Raw genomic sequence first — 15,819 nt, forward strand, 5'->3', positions numbered from 1 at the left:
TATAAGCTTAGAGGGGCATATGAAATAATAAAAAAAACTTTTTTCACATTACATGTGATTGTGTGACCACGCTGTTGTGTGTATTTAATTTGCAGCATTCTGAGATTTTAATTAAGACCTTCAATAACAAGTCTGACATATTATTGTGTCTCCATCTGATCCTAAAATGCTGCGTGTGGCCGCTAGTGGGCCGCTGCAGCCTCGCCGTGTGTGGGGAGCGAGCGGGCTGACAGGGAGGATGCGGAGGCCTGCCAGCCCCACAATAACACATCCACCATTTAACCGGGGTGATTAGGGAAGGTCCGGGCGATGGCTGCACCCATCGCACATTTCGACGACGAGTGGCCGAACCTGGGTGATGTGAGCAGGGTTTCAAGGGAGCGGCTGCTGCTGCCGCAGAAAGGCCGCACTGTCGCCGCGGGGGAAGCCGCGCCGCCGCCGCAGCTTCCATTGGGCGGTGATAATGATGATCTCCCCGAACTGCAAGACTGCACCTTCTCCCCGGGGGAGAACGGAGGTTTCAGATCCATGGAGGACCTTGTGAACGATTTTGATGAGAAATTATCCGCATGCTTTCAAGATTTTAACGCCAAGACGGACAGTATCGCTCCTGTGAGTGTGATCTCTGAGGACACGCTGCTGGAGAAAGACGAGTGAGTGTGTGTGTGGTGTGTGTGTGTGCGTGTGTGGCCTGTCTGCACCGCAGCCTGCAGGATACATGTTAATAACACCCACCGTGGAAGTGCAGGCTCCTGCTGCAGATAGAAAACCATACAGACATTGATCTGTGTGTTTGTTTATGTGCTGCAGCTCCCAAACCCACTTCTATCCTGACACAGAGCAGGTGCACGGCTGTTTGTCAGTGTCCCTATAGCTCCCAAAAACGGTACTTGCTGATATGACAGGTCTCATTTTTATATTTTATAGCTGTTATTTATTTACAATAGTCATTTTTTGGCATCACATTTTTTGTTTATTTGTTTAGCATATGACTGGTTTCTGCATAATAATTCTAAAAACGCTGTTTTTAATGATCTACATTATTTATCTTGGTTTGCCACATTGATACTTAAATGATGTTAAATGCTTTCTTTTTTCACACTGAACCCACTAACATCTTGCTTTTTATCAGCAGTGTGAAAGGCTGTACCCTTTCACACTGCTGTTGACATGAACTTTCAGGTCGGATGACTCTGCAGTAGTCACAAAGTGTTTACCAGCACTGATGTCAGCCGGTGGTCACACCAATTTTCACCTAATTTCTAGCACACCTCCAAGACATTCTTTTACACATATCCATATTAAAACCTTATATTTTGCTGCCCTACTTTAAACGTTGGGTTCAGCATCCAGGAAGCATCATGCTGCAGTTTGGGATTTAAAGAGACTTTTAAATGTCATCACCAGTGGCCTTTTCAACTTCTGTAGGTGGATTATATTCTGAACATCGGAGCAGTTTAATCTGATTGTTGTTGTGTTTGTGGATGGGATGACTAAAAGTATTTTCTGTGCTGCACACAGAGTCAGGCTCCAAATGCCGGGTTGTTTTTAAAGGGTCACTTCAGCACTCTGGGGATTATCTTAAGCGCTGCAAACAAAAGAAAGCTTAGTGGTGAAGAGGCTGCTGACCACATAAACACAGTATCTCTGGGCTGATAGCACATTTCTCTTTAAACTGTTCAAATGAAGTAGTGGCTAAACTATCCTGACTCTAAAAACACTCCATCCTACATTTCTCATAATGCAATTTCAAGTTCTAATTTAACAATCCCGACATCATCAGCACATGTGTTCTCATGTCCCTACAGAATCTGGAATGTTTTAACCAGCAACTATGGGCACGTGATGGCGGTGGACTGGACGCGGTCCCACACATGCTCGCTCCACATCCCCACCATCAACCTGGACGAGAAAACCGTGAGTGATCCACCTCTCCCCTCCCCTCCACTCCCCTCCCCTCCCCTCCCCTCCCGGCCCTGTCCCACTTTCCCTTCATCCACCACCAGCCTCCCCTGCCAAATCACTCCCTCCGTTCATCTCACAAATCTCAAATATTTATTGTGCCAGGGTTTTGATTAAATCCCCCCCACCCCTACCCCACCCCACCCATTCTGCTATTGCCCAGAGAAAGACTGATGTCACAGTGGAACTGTCCGACGACGAAGAGCTGAGGGAGCAGCTGGACATGCACTCCATCATCGTGTCCTCCCTCGCAGAGGAGCCTCTTTTCACTGCAGAGCAGGTAGGTTACACAGAAACCTCCACCTGTCAGGCCTGTGAATGTAGACACAACAGCTTAACATGGCCGAAATCTGTGATGAGTTCTTTTGAGAGCTGCCTCTGTGACATGCTGATGCTCTCTGCAGGTTATTGAGGAGATAGAGGAAATGATGCAGGACTCGCCTGACATGGAGGCTGAGCACAACCCATCACAGTCAGACCTGTCGATGCTCTCCCTGGACGTCCATCGGACCAGCACTAACCATGACTACGAGGAGAGTGAGTGTACAGCGAAACACATATAGAATGTTTTAAAGTCTGTCCACCTATCCTAAGAGGACTGTAAGAATAAAAGACTCATTAACACATGTTTGCTGTGTGTTCTGGTGCCGCAGGGGTGAGGACTATGAGTGTAGCAGAGCTGAATGAGCGTCTGGAGGAGACGGAGTCGAACATCAGGAGGTTTTCGGAGGAGCTGGTGTTGCAGCTGGCTCTCCGGGACGAGCTGGACTTTGAGAAAGAGGTGAAGAACAGCTTCATCTCAGCGCTCATTGACGTGCAGAACCGACAGAAAGAGCACCGAGAGTCGCTGAAGAAGAAGAAGAAGCACAAAGGTGGAGCTGGGACGTCACAGGAGAAGTCCCTGGGATCAGTCAGTACTTTATTATCAGGTTTAAAGAAATCTTTTCCAGCCTGCTTGCATGTCTGGCCTCCTTGATACAAGCAGCATTTGTTTTTTCTCTGAAATCTTCTCTCATGTTTCTTCACCTCTCTGCCGTCCTCTTCAGCGCTTCAGCATGGAGGGACTGTCCTCTGTCATTCAAAACAGCTTCCGGCAAACTTTTGGGAGCGGGTGCACTGACAGACAGGTCACTTGGTTCTTCTCTCTCCACACCTGAACCTTATCTGTTCTACTCTGTTCCTCTGTGGTAACTTTACTTTTGTTCTTTGCTGTTTGTTTCTTATTTAATGCCCGTCTCTTCCTGTCTTTTATGGCTGCTTTACAGTATTTGACCACAGTCATCCCTTATGAGAAAAAAGGACACGCTCCTTCAACTGAAGACCTCCAGATCCTGACCAAGAGTAAGCTCCTTCAACTGCACTTACAAGAGGTTGGATTGCTCTGAGTCATCGTCACTGATTGATTGATTGATTCTCTCCTCAGTTCTACAGGCGATGAGAGATGACAGTGACAAGGTGCCCAGTCTCCTCACAGACTACATTCTCAAAGGTGAGTTTTTCTCTTTTGTGTGTTTCCACACTGCAGTGATGTGACAGTATGTCTGCTTTGTGACAGAAACCAGAGGATCAATAATCAATTGTTACTGTGCTGCTGGCGTAAAATGAAATTAACACACACACCAGCTGTTTTGCACATTACGCTGCCGGGGGGAGAAACAGGACACAAAATATTCACATTACACTTAACAGCTTGCATAAGTTTAGTCAAACAATCAAGCTGCATTGCTACATCAGTTAGCATGCCGACTGATGTGGTATAGGCTTTTGTCTAATAATTTATAACCAATAATGTGAATACCTAAAATTGACACTCAAAGCTCCAATAATGTCAGAATATTTTATTGTTTTTGAAGCAAATAACTCTGGGGTCTCAAATATCCCATCGTTCAGTAAGCATTTGAACACATCAACGAGAGAGTTAAGAATTACTCTTACAACTGGTACTATACAGGTGTTCTGAGATGTTTAAACATTCAAGCAGCATCTTCTGTGTTCTTTCTTTTACTTTTCACTTCCTGTTTTTTATGTTATCCTTCTCTGCTTCTTATTTTCTTCTCTGCCTAATTTATCGCTGCCTTATACTCGCTAGCTCTGGTGTGAGCGCTGGATGGAGAGGTTTGTGACACATATGATGATGCGCTGTGGTGGTGTGGTCACTCACTCTCAGGATGGGAGAGCGCCCCCTCTCCATCACTGAACTGTAGTGCAGTCTCTCCTCCTCACTTCCCTCACTCCTCTCCTGCACAGTGACCAGCTGCACCATGCTGTTAGTGCTTGTTTGTGTCTAGACTCACAGACAGTGACTCACAGACACATACAAACACAGCTCTGTGTACCCTGCACTTAACATCCAATATGCTGCTTTGTGATTAATAGTTGTGAGGACTTTATGTGCAAGCATTTTTTCACTCAACGTGCACCTTAAGTAGGTTTGCTTTTTAAGCATTTAGTTAACGGATGTTCTAAAGGTTTTCCTTTTGTTCTTCCTCTCCTGTCTTGTCTTTCCTACCCACCATCTCTTATAGTTTTGGTAATATTCCTCTTTGTTGTGTCACAGTTCTTTGCCCGACATAAACCAGAGAAGACGGTGCCTAACACTCGGCAGAGGCTTCAGATAGTTTACCATGATGACATGATGAAGAGGAAGACTCCTTGTATTTCTTGTTGTTGTTTTTTTTTGGAACCATGAAGCACACTTAATTTATTCCTAGATGTTTTTACCTCTGTGTGGTCTGATATTCTTTTTGTGTGGATAATTGCGAATTGTTTTTTTTAGTTTTTGTGTGTGTCTTACACTGTGAAGATGTCTCCTGAAAATTGATAGATGATATAAGAAATATCCCCATACAGACACACTGAGCTTTTCTTATTGGTTGTGAATTAGAGCGAAGCTGCTGTGCAGAGGGCTTTGTATTTATCTGAAGTGCTAAGCTACACACTAATAACGAACAAATAACAAAGTGCACTGACAGAGACATGGCAGTAACAGAGAAATATATGAAGAGTTTTGAACATGAATAAAAGATGTGATTGATTTACAGGATAGTCAGTATTAAATCAGAGGGATATATATAATAAATAAATCAGTTAGTTTAACCATGAATCACAGCTTTCCATGTGCAGACACAGTCTACCACCTGCTTTATTTCTGCAGTGCACATCAACAGTAATGTGTTCATGGCTAAAGTGATGTCGTCCGGACTGGCATTTACTAACTAACTATGCATTTGAGAGAAAATTGAATTGTGACCCATGCACTGTGTGTAGCGCTGCCTGGAGCTCTGAATCAGAGCCCGTTGTGTCAGCAGTGTGTACCAACAGTGGGCATTCTGTATCTATGACTTTATACAAGCTGCCTTTGCCTGAACTTTTGTACATGATAAATGACTTATTTTCAATGAATGTTGTATTACAATACTACTGACAGAACCTGCTTCACTGTTTATTTTACTGTTTATTTTGTAAATATTAGAGAGATATTGATAAAATTCACATTTTTGTCTCACTGTGTGTTTTCTTATATTTTTTATAGTTTTAATTACAGACCATTACAATGCCACATACATCACCATATGGCTACTTCTAAACACTATTCATGTTCTAAACGATCATTTACCTATATTATTATTTATATAAATCTGACATGTACTATTAGCCTGAAACTAAGTTTCCCCAATGCAACCTGTCCAAAAGAAATTCATGTATTTTGCATCATTACTGTGTTATTTGGCTGCGAGATGTGTGAGTCTTGGAAAATTTCTCAGTGCTAGCTGAGGTCACTCAAACCCTCTGCTAAGTGTTACAGAAGAACACAACACATAAACAAATATTCATTTCCCAGTAGTATTCCTTCATTGTGTAAGTCTGTGCCACGTGTCAGCCGCACCCCCTCCAGCTCACTGAGGAGATCCAGATGTAAGTTCTGGGAGAAACCCCAAAACATCCAACCCCTGGCCTGTTGGAGCCGACCAGAACAGAACAGACCCCATCATAACAATGTTACTTGTAACTTGTTTCTCCCAAAACTCCTGATAAACTATTCAATTATTGATTATCTTCCATTATTATAATAATTGAAATCCTTCTTATGTAAACATACACACTAACAAACACAGCAGTAGGGCCCTCCTGTGATTTATTGGCAACTTCCAAACATGTGGAACCGAAGTCATGCTTGTCTGAAGACTGTTAAAAACTGTTCGGCTGTTAGACATCTGTAAAACATTTATCCTCTCTGAGATAAGACTTCCTCAGTCAACTCTGAGTGGAGCGTGTCAAACACAACAGTCCGGTCAGCGCTCAGAGCTGTGCGGAGCTTTCTGTGGTGCTGCACCAAAACACTTTTCTCTACGGTTCCTTTTCAGATTGTTTTCCAATGGATGGTAGAGGAGTTTGGATGGTGTGTTGCCTTCTCCTGCTGGCACACTGCTCTCTCCAGCAGACCTCCTCCAAGAAGAGAAATGGCAAGAAAGGTAGGACCCATATTAATTTGATGCTGTTGGTGAAAACATGTCCTCATTTGTTCTCTAAATAACAGATGAACTGTGTTAGAGCTCACCATTAATGCAGATTTTTGTCTTGATGAACAGACTCTGCCAACAGTGCTGCAATCGAGGAGCTGAAGAAACAGATTGATGACATTGTTCAGGAGCTGAACGTGTTGAAAGAGCAGCAAGCTTTACAGACAAGTATTTACTTCCACATAAAAGTTTCACTAAAACTAACATTTGAATTGTTTTGATGTGAAGAATCACCTGGATGACTTCCTATCATTTTGCCCTCCAGTCTGTTTGAAAGGCACAAAGATCCTCGGCAAATGTTTCCTGGCCAATCCTGCAAAGAAGAACTTCCACGCAGCCAGCGATGACTGCATCGCCAAAGGAGGCAGCCTGAGCACTCCCCTGACCGGAGAAGAGAATGACCAACTCTACAGCTATGTGCGGCAGAGCATTGGCCCAGAGGAGCAAATCTGGCTGGGCATCAATGACATGGTGACTGACAACCACTGGGTGGACCAGTCAGGCTCCAGCGTACGCTTCAAGAACTGGGAGACGGAGATAACTCTTCAACCAGATGGGGGGCCCAGCCAGAACTGTGCCGTCCTCTCTACCACAGCCAACGGGAAGTGGTTTGATGAGAATTGCAGGGCCGAAAAGGCCTCTGTGTGTGAGTTCAACATCGTCTGAAAGCTGTGCTGCTGCTCAGGCTCTGGCATCACTCTGTACAGATTAATGAACGTTAAAGGACCAGTGTGTAGGATTTACAGTACAAGCAGCTTGCAGAAGTCTGAAGAAGAACAAACACCTTCTCACCCATCATATGGATGATTGTTCAGGTAAAAAACACCTTTCAAATTTTCACTGTATGTTCAACGTTGCCACGGTGACAAGCCCCATCTCATGTGATCTCAAGGATACCCAGTGTCTGTTTGTGAGCTTCAAAAAACGTATCTCCGTAATATCCTACACACTGGTCCTTTAATGAAACAAATTGCGCGCTGAAACAAATGAAATCCATAATGCATTTTAATGCTGTGCACTAGATTGAAAGATAATGTGCTGCATGTTTCTTCAGCTCTTTTAATGACCAAGCCTTCCAGAAGTCAGTCCAGGACAGAGTTCACACGAGGAGTCTAAGGCACGATGTATAAGCTAACCTCACTGGAACATACATTTAATAAACCCAACCACTCCAGCACGATGTAAATCGAGGTCAACACTGGATGGCTTGCTTTTGTCATATGTGTTTTTATATCTGCTCGCTGCCTTTAATAAAGTCATTTATTTTACTAAAGAACATTCACCATTGAGTATCCTCTCTGTGCCACTTTGTTTATCTCTAGTTATGAGTTTCAAGTTTATATTTGCTGTTGTTTTAAAGAGGTAATGGGGAAGGATAACCTTTCAATAGAATAAATAGAATAGAATAGAATAGAATACTTTATTAATCCCTTTGGGAAGGTCCCACAGGGAAATTCGGGTACCAGCAGCAATATAACACCAACAGTCAGAACAAGCGTTAAATAGAATAAAATAGAACATAGTACAGTAAAAATAAAGATAGAAGATAAGAGGGATTATGAATAAACATTGCATGCCAGCATAGATGGTAATGTAATATAGTGCAGTAAAAGTAAAGGAATTATCTGTCATCTGCAAACTTCTGGATGTGACACAGTTCTGAGTTGTAGCAGAAGTCTGAGGTGTAAAGGGTGAAGAGGAGGGGGGCCAGCACCGTCCCCTGGGGAGCTCCTTGCTAATGACAGTGTCTGATGTGGTGTCCTTTAGCCTGACGTACTGCGGTCTCTCCGTAAGGTAGTCAGCAATCCAGGACACCAAGTAGTGGTCCATTAGCATCTCCCTCAGTTTGTCCAGTAGCAGCAGGGGCTGGATGGTGTTGAAGGCACTTGAGAAATCCAAGAATAGGATCCGCACTGTGCCCCTCCCTTTGTCCAGATGTGCGTGAACACAGTGTAGGAGGTAGAGAATGGCATCCTCCACACCCACACCTACCCGCAAACTGTAGGGGGTCCTGAGCCTGATGCACTTGGGGACAACAGCAGATACATGGATTCTGGGAGGCATGGAGCATGACATTGTTCCTCCAGATGACATGAGATACCATGATGTAAAAGTGCCGTCAGATGTCAAGAGGGAAACAGTGTGGATGTTTAACACATTTCACATTTCCAGCGTTACCTGCCTTACATCTGTGCAGTAGAGTCCCTACTTACTGTGCCTCCACCCACATACAGCATTTTTTTCATCAGGTCGGCACTCGCTATGCTGCTCAACATGTTTGTACGTCTCCATGGATATTTGCTGATTTCAGAGAGTCACTCACAGACTGAAGCAGTCTGTAAAGCATTCATGGAAAAACTTGCATGTATAAAGACTCCTAAATATCATCAGGGGTGACTTTTGATGGCTTGAACTTTGTCTTTTCTACCAATTGTCTGAAATCCTACTGAATCATATTTGGGGCATCTTCTGGGTTAGACAGTCATCATGAAACACCGTAGGATGTACAAGGAAATGTACAAATTAACTGATGCATTCTGACCATTAGACCAGCTTGTTTAGGGTCTTCACACAAAAATTATATAAACTATACATCTCATTCAGTCTTTCTTCTAATAAAGATTTCATTATCTCTTTGAGCTCATTCCAACCACAAATACATTGATTGTTAACCACAAAAACAAGAGAAAAGGATTAATTTGCTTGCAGCAGATTATTATTGTTATTATTATTTAATATTAAAAATCCATGTAACAAAAACATCTTTAATCAATTCCTAAAAGGTGTAAGCAGGAGTGTATTGATGGCACATTAATGGCATAACATGTTTGAGTTCATCCAAAAGTTATTATAAATATCAGTGGTAACTGATGCATCGGGCGATGCTATGAAAACAGCAGCAATAATGCCATCCTTTTAGTATAATACAAATTATATATTCACAATGTAAACAGCACACAGCAGATCCTATATTTGTACAAAATGCATGCACAAAAATAAAAATAACCTAAAACCAACAGAAGGTAGTGGCTTAAACATGCATACAGGGAACAATTAAGCAGTTTTCGAAACAACAGCGCCTTCATCTAAATAAAACACGTTAATAGCAGTGGGCAGGTTGGAACAGGGTTATTTTCTGTGCTTCACTTTGGTGCAAAAGCTGAACAGCAGGCAATCACACAGGCACCAGGGAATGAATATCACTAAGTTCATGTAGGTCAAGTGAAAATCAGAAAGCTGAATCCAATCTTATGCTGAGTTCTCTCCCTCCGGCTCCAGCCGTGGCCCTGTATTCTCATAATGTTCCTCCTCGCTTTCATCTGCGCGGAGGTAAATCTCATTGTCCACCATGGGTTCGCCATGGCTTAGGCGCCTCTGGGGAAGCGGAGGACCCTGACAGGAGAACCGAAAAGGCTGATACACCCCGACCTCCATGTTGTCTGAACCCGTGTCCTTAGAGACCTGTTGCTCTTGTGAGTCTGTGTGTCCTTCGGAGGGTCGGTGTGTATCAAACTCCCCATAGATGCCGATTTCTGCTCCCTTTTTCAGCAGGTGTGTGTAGACCAGTGTTTCCTCAATGGAGGCGTACACATGGGACTCATTGTCTTCACGTGTTTTTGGGAACGTGTTCTGTGCAGGTTCGGAGCTGGCGCTAAAAGGATTGTAGACGGACACTTCATGTTCGACATCCCTCTTCTTCTTCCTGTTACCATTGAGGAAAAGGTGTGTTTTAGAGTTAAATACAGTATCTCGGTTGCCTAATCAAACAGTGTGTTGATTGATAATAAAGTTAAGAAATTATGAAAAATAAAAGACAAAGGGAATCCACTTACCTAACCATCATACAGACTGCCACTAACACGATGACAGAAATGACCAGCAGAGCAGCCAGAACACTCAGAATGATAGCCAGAAGATCTAAATGAGACAAACCAACAGCAAAAAACATCATTTAACACTTGCACCATTAAATCTTAAAAGAACCATTCAGTATTCCTTGCTGCCAACGAGGCAATTCTGTAAAAGCTCTTCTTACTCGTGCTTTCCTGCAGAGTGATCTTCGTGATCACACTGAATTGTCCTCTTTCAGGCATACAGTTGGACATGTTGAGATAGAAGCTCTCAGAGACGGTGAGCTGGCTCTCGGCCCCCTCATCCTCCCGGCGGCTGTAGTCCTCCTCGAGCCTGCCAACTCTCTGCACCCTGATGTCAGTGTGACGGTTTCTGCACTTGGGCTGGCTGAGGTTGCCGAACATCAGGTTCGCCTCCATCCTTGCAGGAACAGAGACGATCCAGGAGACGGTGGAGTAAGGCTGCATTCCAACCGGCCAACCAGGAGTAGCAACGATTACAGGGGTGTCCTTTGATGGAGATACTGTAAATATGTATCGTTCTGGATAAGAGTGAGAAATAAAGGATTACAGGATATTACAGGAGAGATATTCACCTTTTTCACTTCCTTTGAAAGTATTTCTGACCTGATATCTCCTTTTCAAAACTGGCGTTCAGCACATACTTGAAAAAGGACCTCAGAACTCTGCCGCCCATGTTGGACCGCCACGTGACAGACACATTGTTGTGGATCTGGACTTTTTGTATGGCTCCATTAGGGCAGAACACTCCGACAGTATTTCCATCCTCTTCTGCCACTTCAATGCTGATACTGTCATTGCAAATCTGTCCTGGTAGGGACTGTTTAAGCGGCCCGGTGGGAGCGGTCAGCAGAACAGTGCCGTGCTCAGCCGGACGGAGAGTCCAGGTCATGCTGTTCAGAGGGGCTGGGAGGCAAGATGGCACCAGAGGCACCAGCAGCGGGATGGGAATTGTCGGACAGAGACGACTGCACTCTGATGTTTTAAAAATAGAAAAACTACATCACAAAAAGTGTTAAAGCTTCTCATTTTCACACTCTTTCACAAATCTGGACTCACCTATGACTCTAGTGGCGGTTACTTGTATGTCTTCAGGGAGGCAGTCCTGAAAAGACAAGTCGCTGCTTGATGTGACTGTGATTGTTTCCTTCATCACAGAGTCCATTTTCATCTTGCAGTCAGAGGCTGGTCTCAACTTATTAATGTGGAGAGAAACTCCCTCCTTGCCAAGATCCACTTGACACGACACTAAAGAAGCAACAAAAAACTGTCAGCTTTAATTCTGTTTCCCCCACAAACGTGTGGACGGGCCGTTTGACTAAGACAAACATGAGGATGTGCCACTGCTGACATTCATTACTCAGACATGAGGCAATCTGAGAGCTCCCACCCAATCTGTACATCACTGTTACTCAGCCATCCTGTCAAAAAACTGTCAGTCACACCCCTGGATAAAAAAAAAAAAAAAACGGCACCCTCAGTTACAAAAATGTAGACCAAAAAGACACCAACACACCAATGAATATAGGCTAAAGATTTAACATGGTATATACATTTTTGCATCAAACTATACAAACCTAATGAGGCTGTGCTTGAAGCAGACACCCTGATGTTCACGGAGAGTCCAGGGGAGCCGCTTCGTCTTCTGTCCATCTCACAGTTCCTCAGCATCAGTGAGAAATCTCCCTGAGTCTGATCCGGCTGGGTGTCCGTCAGTCTCAGGACCAATGCTGACCTCCCTGTCCTGTAGTACTCCACCGCCGCCTGCTTCTTCAAACAGCTCGGCTGCACGAGGTTTAGAAGCTGAACAGTGGTCTTGTGTTTGTCTGGGACATCAAAGTACCACTCCATGCTGTCATCATCAGGAAAACTGTCCGGGTAGTTTGGTGACAGTAAGTCTGAAGTCGGGTTCTCTTTGGGTAATGTCACAGAAATCTTGGCGAGGGCTAGAAGAGAAACCTTTAAATTAAAATCTTGTTTTTTTTTTTTTTTTTAAAACATACACAAGAAAGCTGTTTTTTAACTTACATTTGATTTCCTCTCCTACAGAGACCTCAAACTGGCCACTCTGCAGCTGACTACCTGCTGAGACGTCCAGAGAAAAGCTGCCCTGTTTCAGTATCTGAGCACTACTAATGGGACCCGACCTGCAGTATGTCCCCACAGCCACCTTCCCAGTGGTCTGGACAGCCTGTAGGTTGTATGTGTGTCTGTCTGGACACCTCTCTGATGGGTTGATCTGTCTCAAACCTATCCTGGTGAAGTCTATTTTGAAAGCTTTTGGAGCCAAGGCGCTTATATTCCAGGTGAACCTGCGCTTAAAACCCTGCAGAGGAAGGGAGCCAAAGTCGGCCTGGAGGATGTTGCCGCTGCATGACGTGGTGCATTCTGAAAGAAGAAAGTGCATATATGAGCACATATTTTACTGTAGAAACAAACAAATACACCACAGAACAATACACATGTTATCTTACTTATATTCTGCACTACTTCCACAGTGAATTCATTTTCAGGCGCAGTGCAGGTAAACTTCACAGAGACCGCAGTGCTGTCTTGTAACAACAGAGATGAGGTACATTGCTGAGAACGTCCAGATTCTGTGCACACTTTGCAACCATAGACCTGAGGACTGGTGATGCGGAGGGTGGTGCCACGTTCAGGAGTAATGGTCAACCCTGGAAAACACACACACACACACACACACACACAGAAAATCCTCCTTTTTATTCCCTGTGAGCAGAGTTAATGTGGCTCACTGAGCTGATGAGCAGGCTGACAGTGTGCCTTCACTCCCTCTATGACTAAGCAAGCCTCTGTTAAGCAAACACAGCAATGTTCACACACAGCTTCAGCATAGCACGCTGTTCTCTGTCATGTTCTTTGTTTAATAAGTGTACAAATCAGACGTCCTGTCATCTGACACGTGGCCTTCTCTGGACATTACTGGTATTCCTGCATCTTTCCTTTAATTCTAGGAACAATCAAGCGTCCATATTTGAACAACAGATCCACCACTCCACAGGAAATCTGTCCTGCTGGTTAATTATTAACTTACCTGACACGGAAGACACGATGGATGTAAGAAGTAAAACCTGTATAGAGGCTAAGGACATGCTGGTCCCCGGTGTAGATGTGTAATCCCGAGAGAAATCACCAGAGATTAGCGCACGTTTCATTCCTCCGCAGCATGCAGTTTGTTGCGCCACATTATTCCTTGGAACTCGTTTCAACCCGTGAAGCTCCTGCACTTCCTATTGCGCCAGTAGTGTCAGCTGCATGGGAGCCTCGAGCCAGGTAAAGTAAAGGCGGGGCCACGGCGGCCATTTTGACAGGTGCGGGGTTCATTGATGCCTCATCAAAGTTACTCATTTAAAATAAAATAAGACAAAAAAACCTAACAATTATGATGCAAAATAAAAAAAAGGTTCAAATGATTTTTGATGTATATGTTTATAATTTTTAGGAATTATTTTTACCTTTTGTGCAATTACACAAGGAGGTGTTTGGATTTTATTTGATTTCATATTTCCAGGATACATATTGTAGGCAAATATTACAATAAATATTGTAATTATTATTAGGCTATGTATTAATGTATTGTTATGGTTATATTATTGAAATATTTTTTGCAAACTTTACACAGTGACTGCAAATGAAACAGTCTTTCTGAGGTATAGATAACCTGTATCTGCTACAGATTATAGGCTAATAATTTAACACTCTGACAGGAGCCATTTTCAGATATTAGTCCATGCATTCATATCCAGAAAGAGAAACATTCTGATTCATTTTATTTTCTTTAAATTGTGGAGACAATACAAATAAACACGTAAAGGCAATATTGAACTCGACATTATAAATCTACCAATATAAGTATTGAAACCCTCTTTATGTCAATCATGATTAACATCTATTTTCAGGTTTATTGGAAAAAATACTATTACATTAATGATTAGTATAACTGTGGATTATATATTGTATTATGTGACAGCACACTTCAAAGTTCAGCGTCCAGTGCAAAAGTCCTACACAGGGAATAAGGCAGAAAACTTTCTATAAAGGTTAAAAACTATACAAACACTGTTTAAAGAGAAAAGTTTGCACAGTCTACGCTGACATGATCTATAGGAAGGCCTACACGGGTTTACAAAACACGTTGGTGTTGGTCCCAGTAAACTATTGGCTAGTAGAACAATCCTTCATACTTTACCTGACTTGGTCAAAGGACACCCCAAAACTAAAGCATTTGTTCAAAAAGTTCTCTCACACTCCTCATTCACGTGAGCATCTGAATGGCTACAGTTATATAGTATAGGCAGCACAGGCTATAATGATATAAAGATGAGTTCAGTTATCTCGGTCTCCTCTGCTCCATCCCATTAGGCAGAAATCCTGCAATGATCGGTACTGGCCATATGAGAGCAGCAACACTCCACACGATGATGACTAAAGTCATGAAACAAGCCACAAGTGTGGACTCGATTGGCTTCCTGTTCAGCCTCCAACTTTTGTCCCCCTTCAGCTCGTCGAGGCTGAAATCCACACAGCAGAAAGTGACCTGATCCCCGCTCTGCTGGCCCCTCGACCTGCCCTGACCAAACCTCCGGTAGCGGGACATCCCGCAGCCCACGCACAGCCGCAACTCCTGCTGACCACCGGTAACCCCGAGGTGCTCGATGACAACCGGCGAGATCGCCCTGTTGAAGGATGCGGAGAAGAAAGCCCTGCCGTGGTTGTTGGTGGTGTAGATGAGCACATCACACTGGAAGCCGAAGCTGCTGTCCCACCGCGCCACCAGCGAGGTGGGCAGGAGTCTCTGGACGCTCACGTTGCACTGGGACAGAGTCTGCAGAGAGGAGGCGTCGGGCGAGGCTTCGCTCTCCTCCACAGATCTCTTGGAGAAGCGCACGTCCACCTCCAGGTTGGCCAGGAACCTGTTGGAGGAGTTGATGGGCGGCAGGAGGAGGTCTTCGTCGCTCCAGCCCTGGCATGGCAGGAGAAGTGCGGCCACCGCGTTCACAACCAGCAGGAGAGTCGGAGAGTTGTTCAGCATGGCACAGGGCGCGTCTCTCCTGCTCGCATGGTGTTGTGACGATCCGCAGGCGACGGACAAGATGTGCAATGTTTGTAAATGCCACTCGCTATAATGATTTAAAAACCCAGCTCCCAGTGGAGACAGTCATTCCCCCGCTCGACTGGTATTTAAATGGAAACCTCCAAAGCATGTCACTTGCGTGCATCCCCCTCCCGCTTGGATATTTTCCGCCTGCCTTGTTGTCCAAATGTTCCCTCCAATCGCTGTTCAGGAGAAGCAGACTGAGCAGCGCTCACAGCTCCCAGCTTCACTCCTGCTCCGTCACTTCAGGTGTGAGCGCTGAGCACCACAACGCAGAGGGGTGGTGAAGGGAGAGCCTCCAGTGCGCAAGGACAGAAGCGCCCAGTCAACGCGTGTCTTCCAACCAGTA

The 15,819-nt window shown here is 44.3% G+C and overlaps 4 protein-coding genes across 6 annotated transcripts; 2 read left to right on the forward strand and 2 right to left on the reverse strand.

Moving 5' to 3' along the window:
- Nucleotides 1-220: 220 nt before the first annotated feature.
- fez2a (fasciculation and elongation protein zeta 2a) lies at nt 221-5,499 on the forward strand. 2 transcript variants are annotated; one of them, XM_028425665.1, is made up of 9 exons: nt 221-653; nt 1,809-1,917; nt 2,126-2,242; nt 2,367-2,499; nt 2,616-2,872; nt 3,009-3,089; nt 3,228-3,303; nt 3,386-3,451; nt 4,520-5,499. In XM_028425665.1, the coding sequence occupies exons 1-9, from the start codon at nt 310-312 to the stop codon at nt 4,534-4,536; spliced, it is 1,200 nt and encodes a 399-aa protein (XP_028281466.1). In that variant the 5' UTR covers nt 221-309; the 3' UTR covers nt 4,537-5,499. The 2 variants fall into 2 exon arrangements, with proteins under 2 accessions (XP_028281466.1, XP_028281467.1); XM_028425666.1 differs by lacking the exon at nt 3,009-3,089.
- Nucleotides 5,500-6,227: 728 nt separating this feature from the next.
- clec3ba (C-type lectin domain family 3, member Ba) lies at nt 6,228-7,758 on the forward strand. The gene is made up of 3 exons (XM_028425904.1): nt 6,228-6,434; nt 6,552-6,650; nt 6,748-7,758. The coding sequence occupies exons 1-3, from the start codon at nt 6,338-6,340 to the stop codon at nt 7,146-7,148; spliced, it is 597 nt and encodes a 198-aa protein (XP_028281705.1). The 5' UTR covers nt 6,228-6,337; the 3' UTR covers nt 7,149-7,758.
- A 1,448-nt stretch (nt 7,759-9,206) lies between these two features.
- On the reverse strand, nt 9,207-13,616 carry cdcp1a (CUB domain containing protein 1a). Of its 2 annotated transcripts, none has more exons than XM_028426606.1 (9): nt 13,410-13,616; nt 12,829-13,029; nt 12,383-12,742; nt 11,932-12,300; nt 11,414-11,602; nt 10,961-11,329; nt 10,522-10,875; nt 10,316-10,400; nt 9,207-10,185 (listed from the first exon to the last, which is right to left on the reverse strand). In XM_028426606.1, exons 1-9 carry the CDS (start codon nt 13,528-13,530, stop codon nt 9,732-9,734), a joined length of 2,502 nt encoding a protein of 833 aa, XP_028282407.1. In that variant the 5' UTR covers nt 13,531-13,616; the 3' UTR covers nt 9,207-9,731. The 2 variants fall into 2 exon arrangements, with proteins under 2 accessions (XP_028282407.1, XP_028282406.1); XM_028426605.1 differs by having other exon boundaries at nt 10,519-10,875.
- Nucleotides 13,617-14,348: 732 nt separating this feature from the next.
- tmem158 (transmembrane protein 158) lies at nt 14,349-15,802 on the reverse strand. The gene has a single exon (XM_028425953.1). It carries the CDS (start codon nt 15,405-15,407, stop codon nt 14,706-14,708), a length of 702 nt encoding a protein of 233 aa, XP_028281754.1. The 5' UTR covers nt 15,408-15,802; the 3' UTR covers nt 14,349-14,705.
- Between the last annotated feature and the right edge of the window lie 17 nt (nt 15,803-15,819).

This window comes from Parambassis ranga, chromosome 16, assembly GCF_900634625.1.
Source record: "Parambassis ranga chromosome 16, fParRan2.1, whole genome shotgun sequence".
In the NCBI taxonomy this organism is placed as follows: Eukaryota; Metazoa; Chordata; class Actinopteri; family Ambassidae; genus Parambassis; species Parambassis ranga.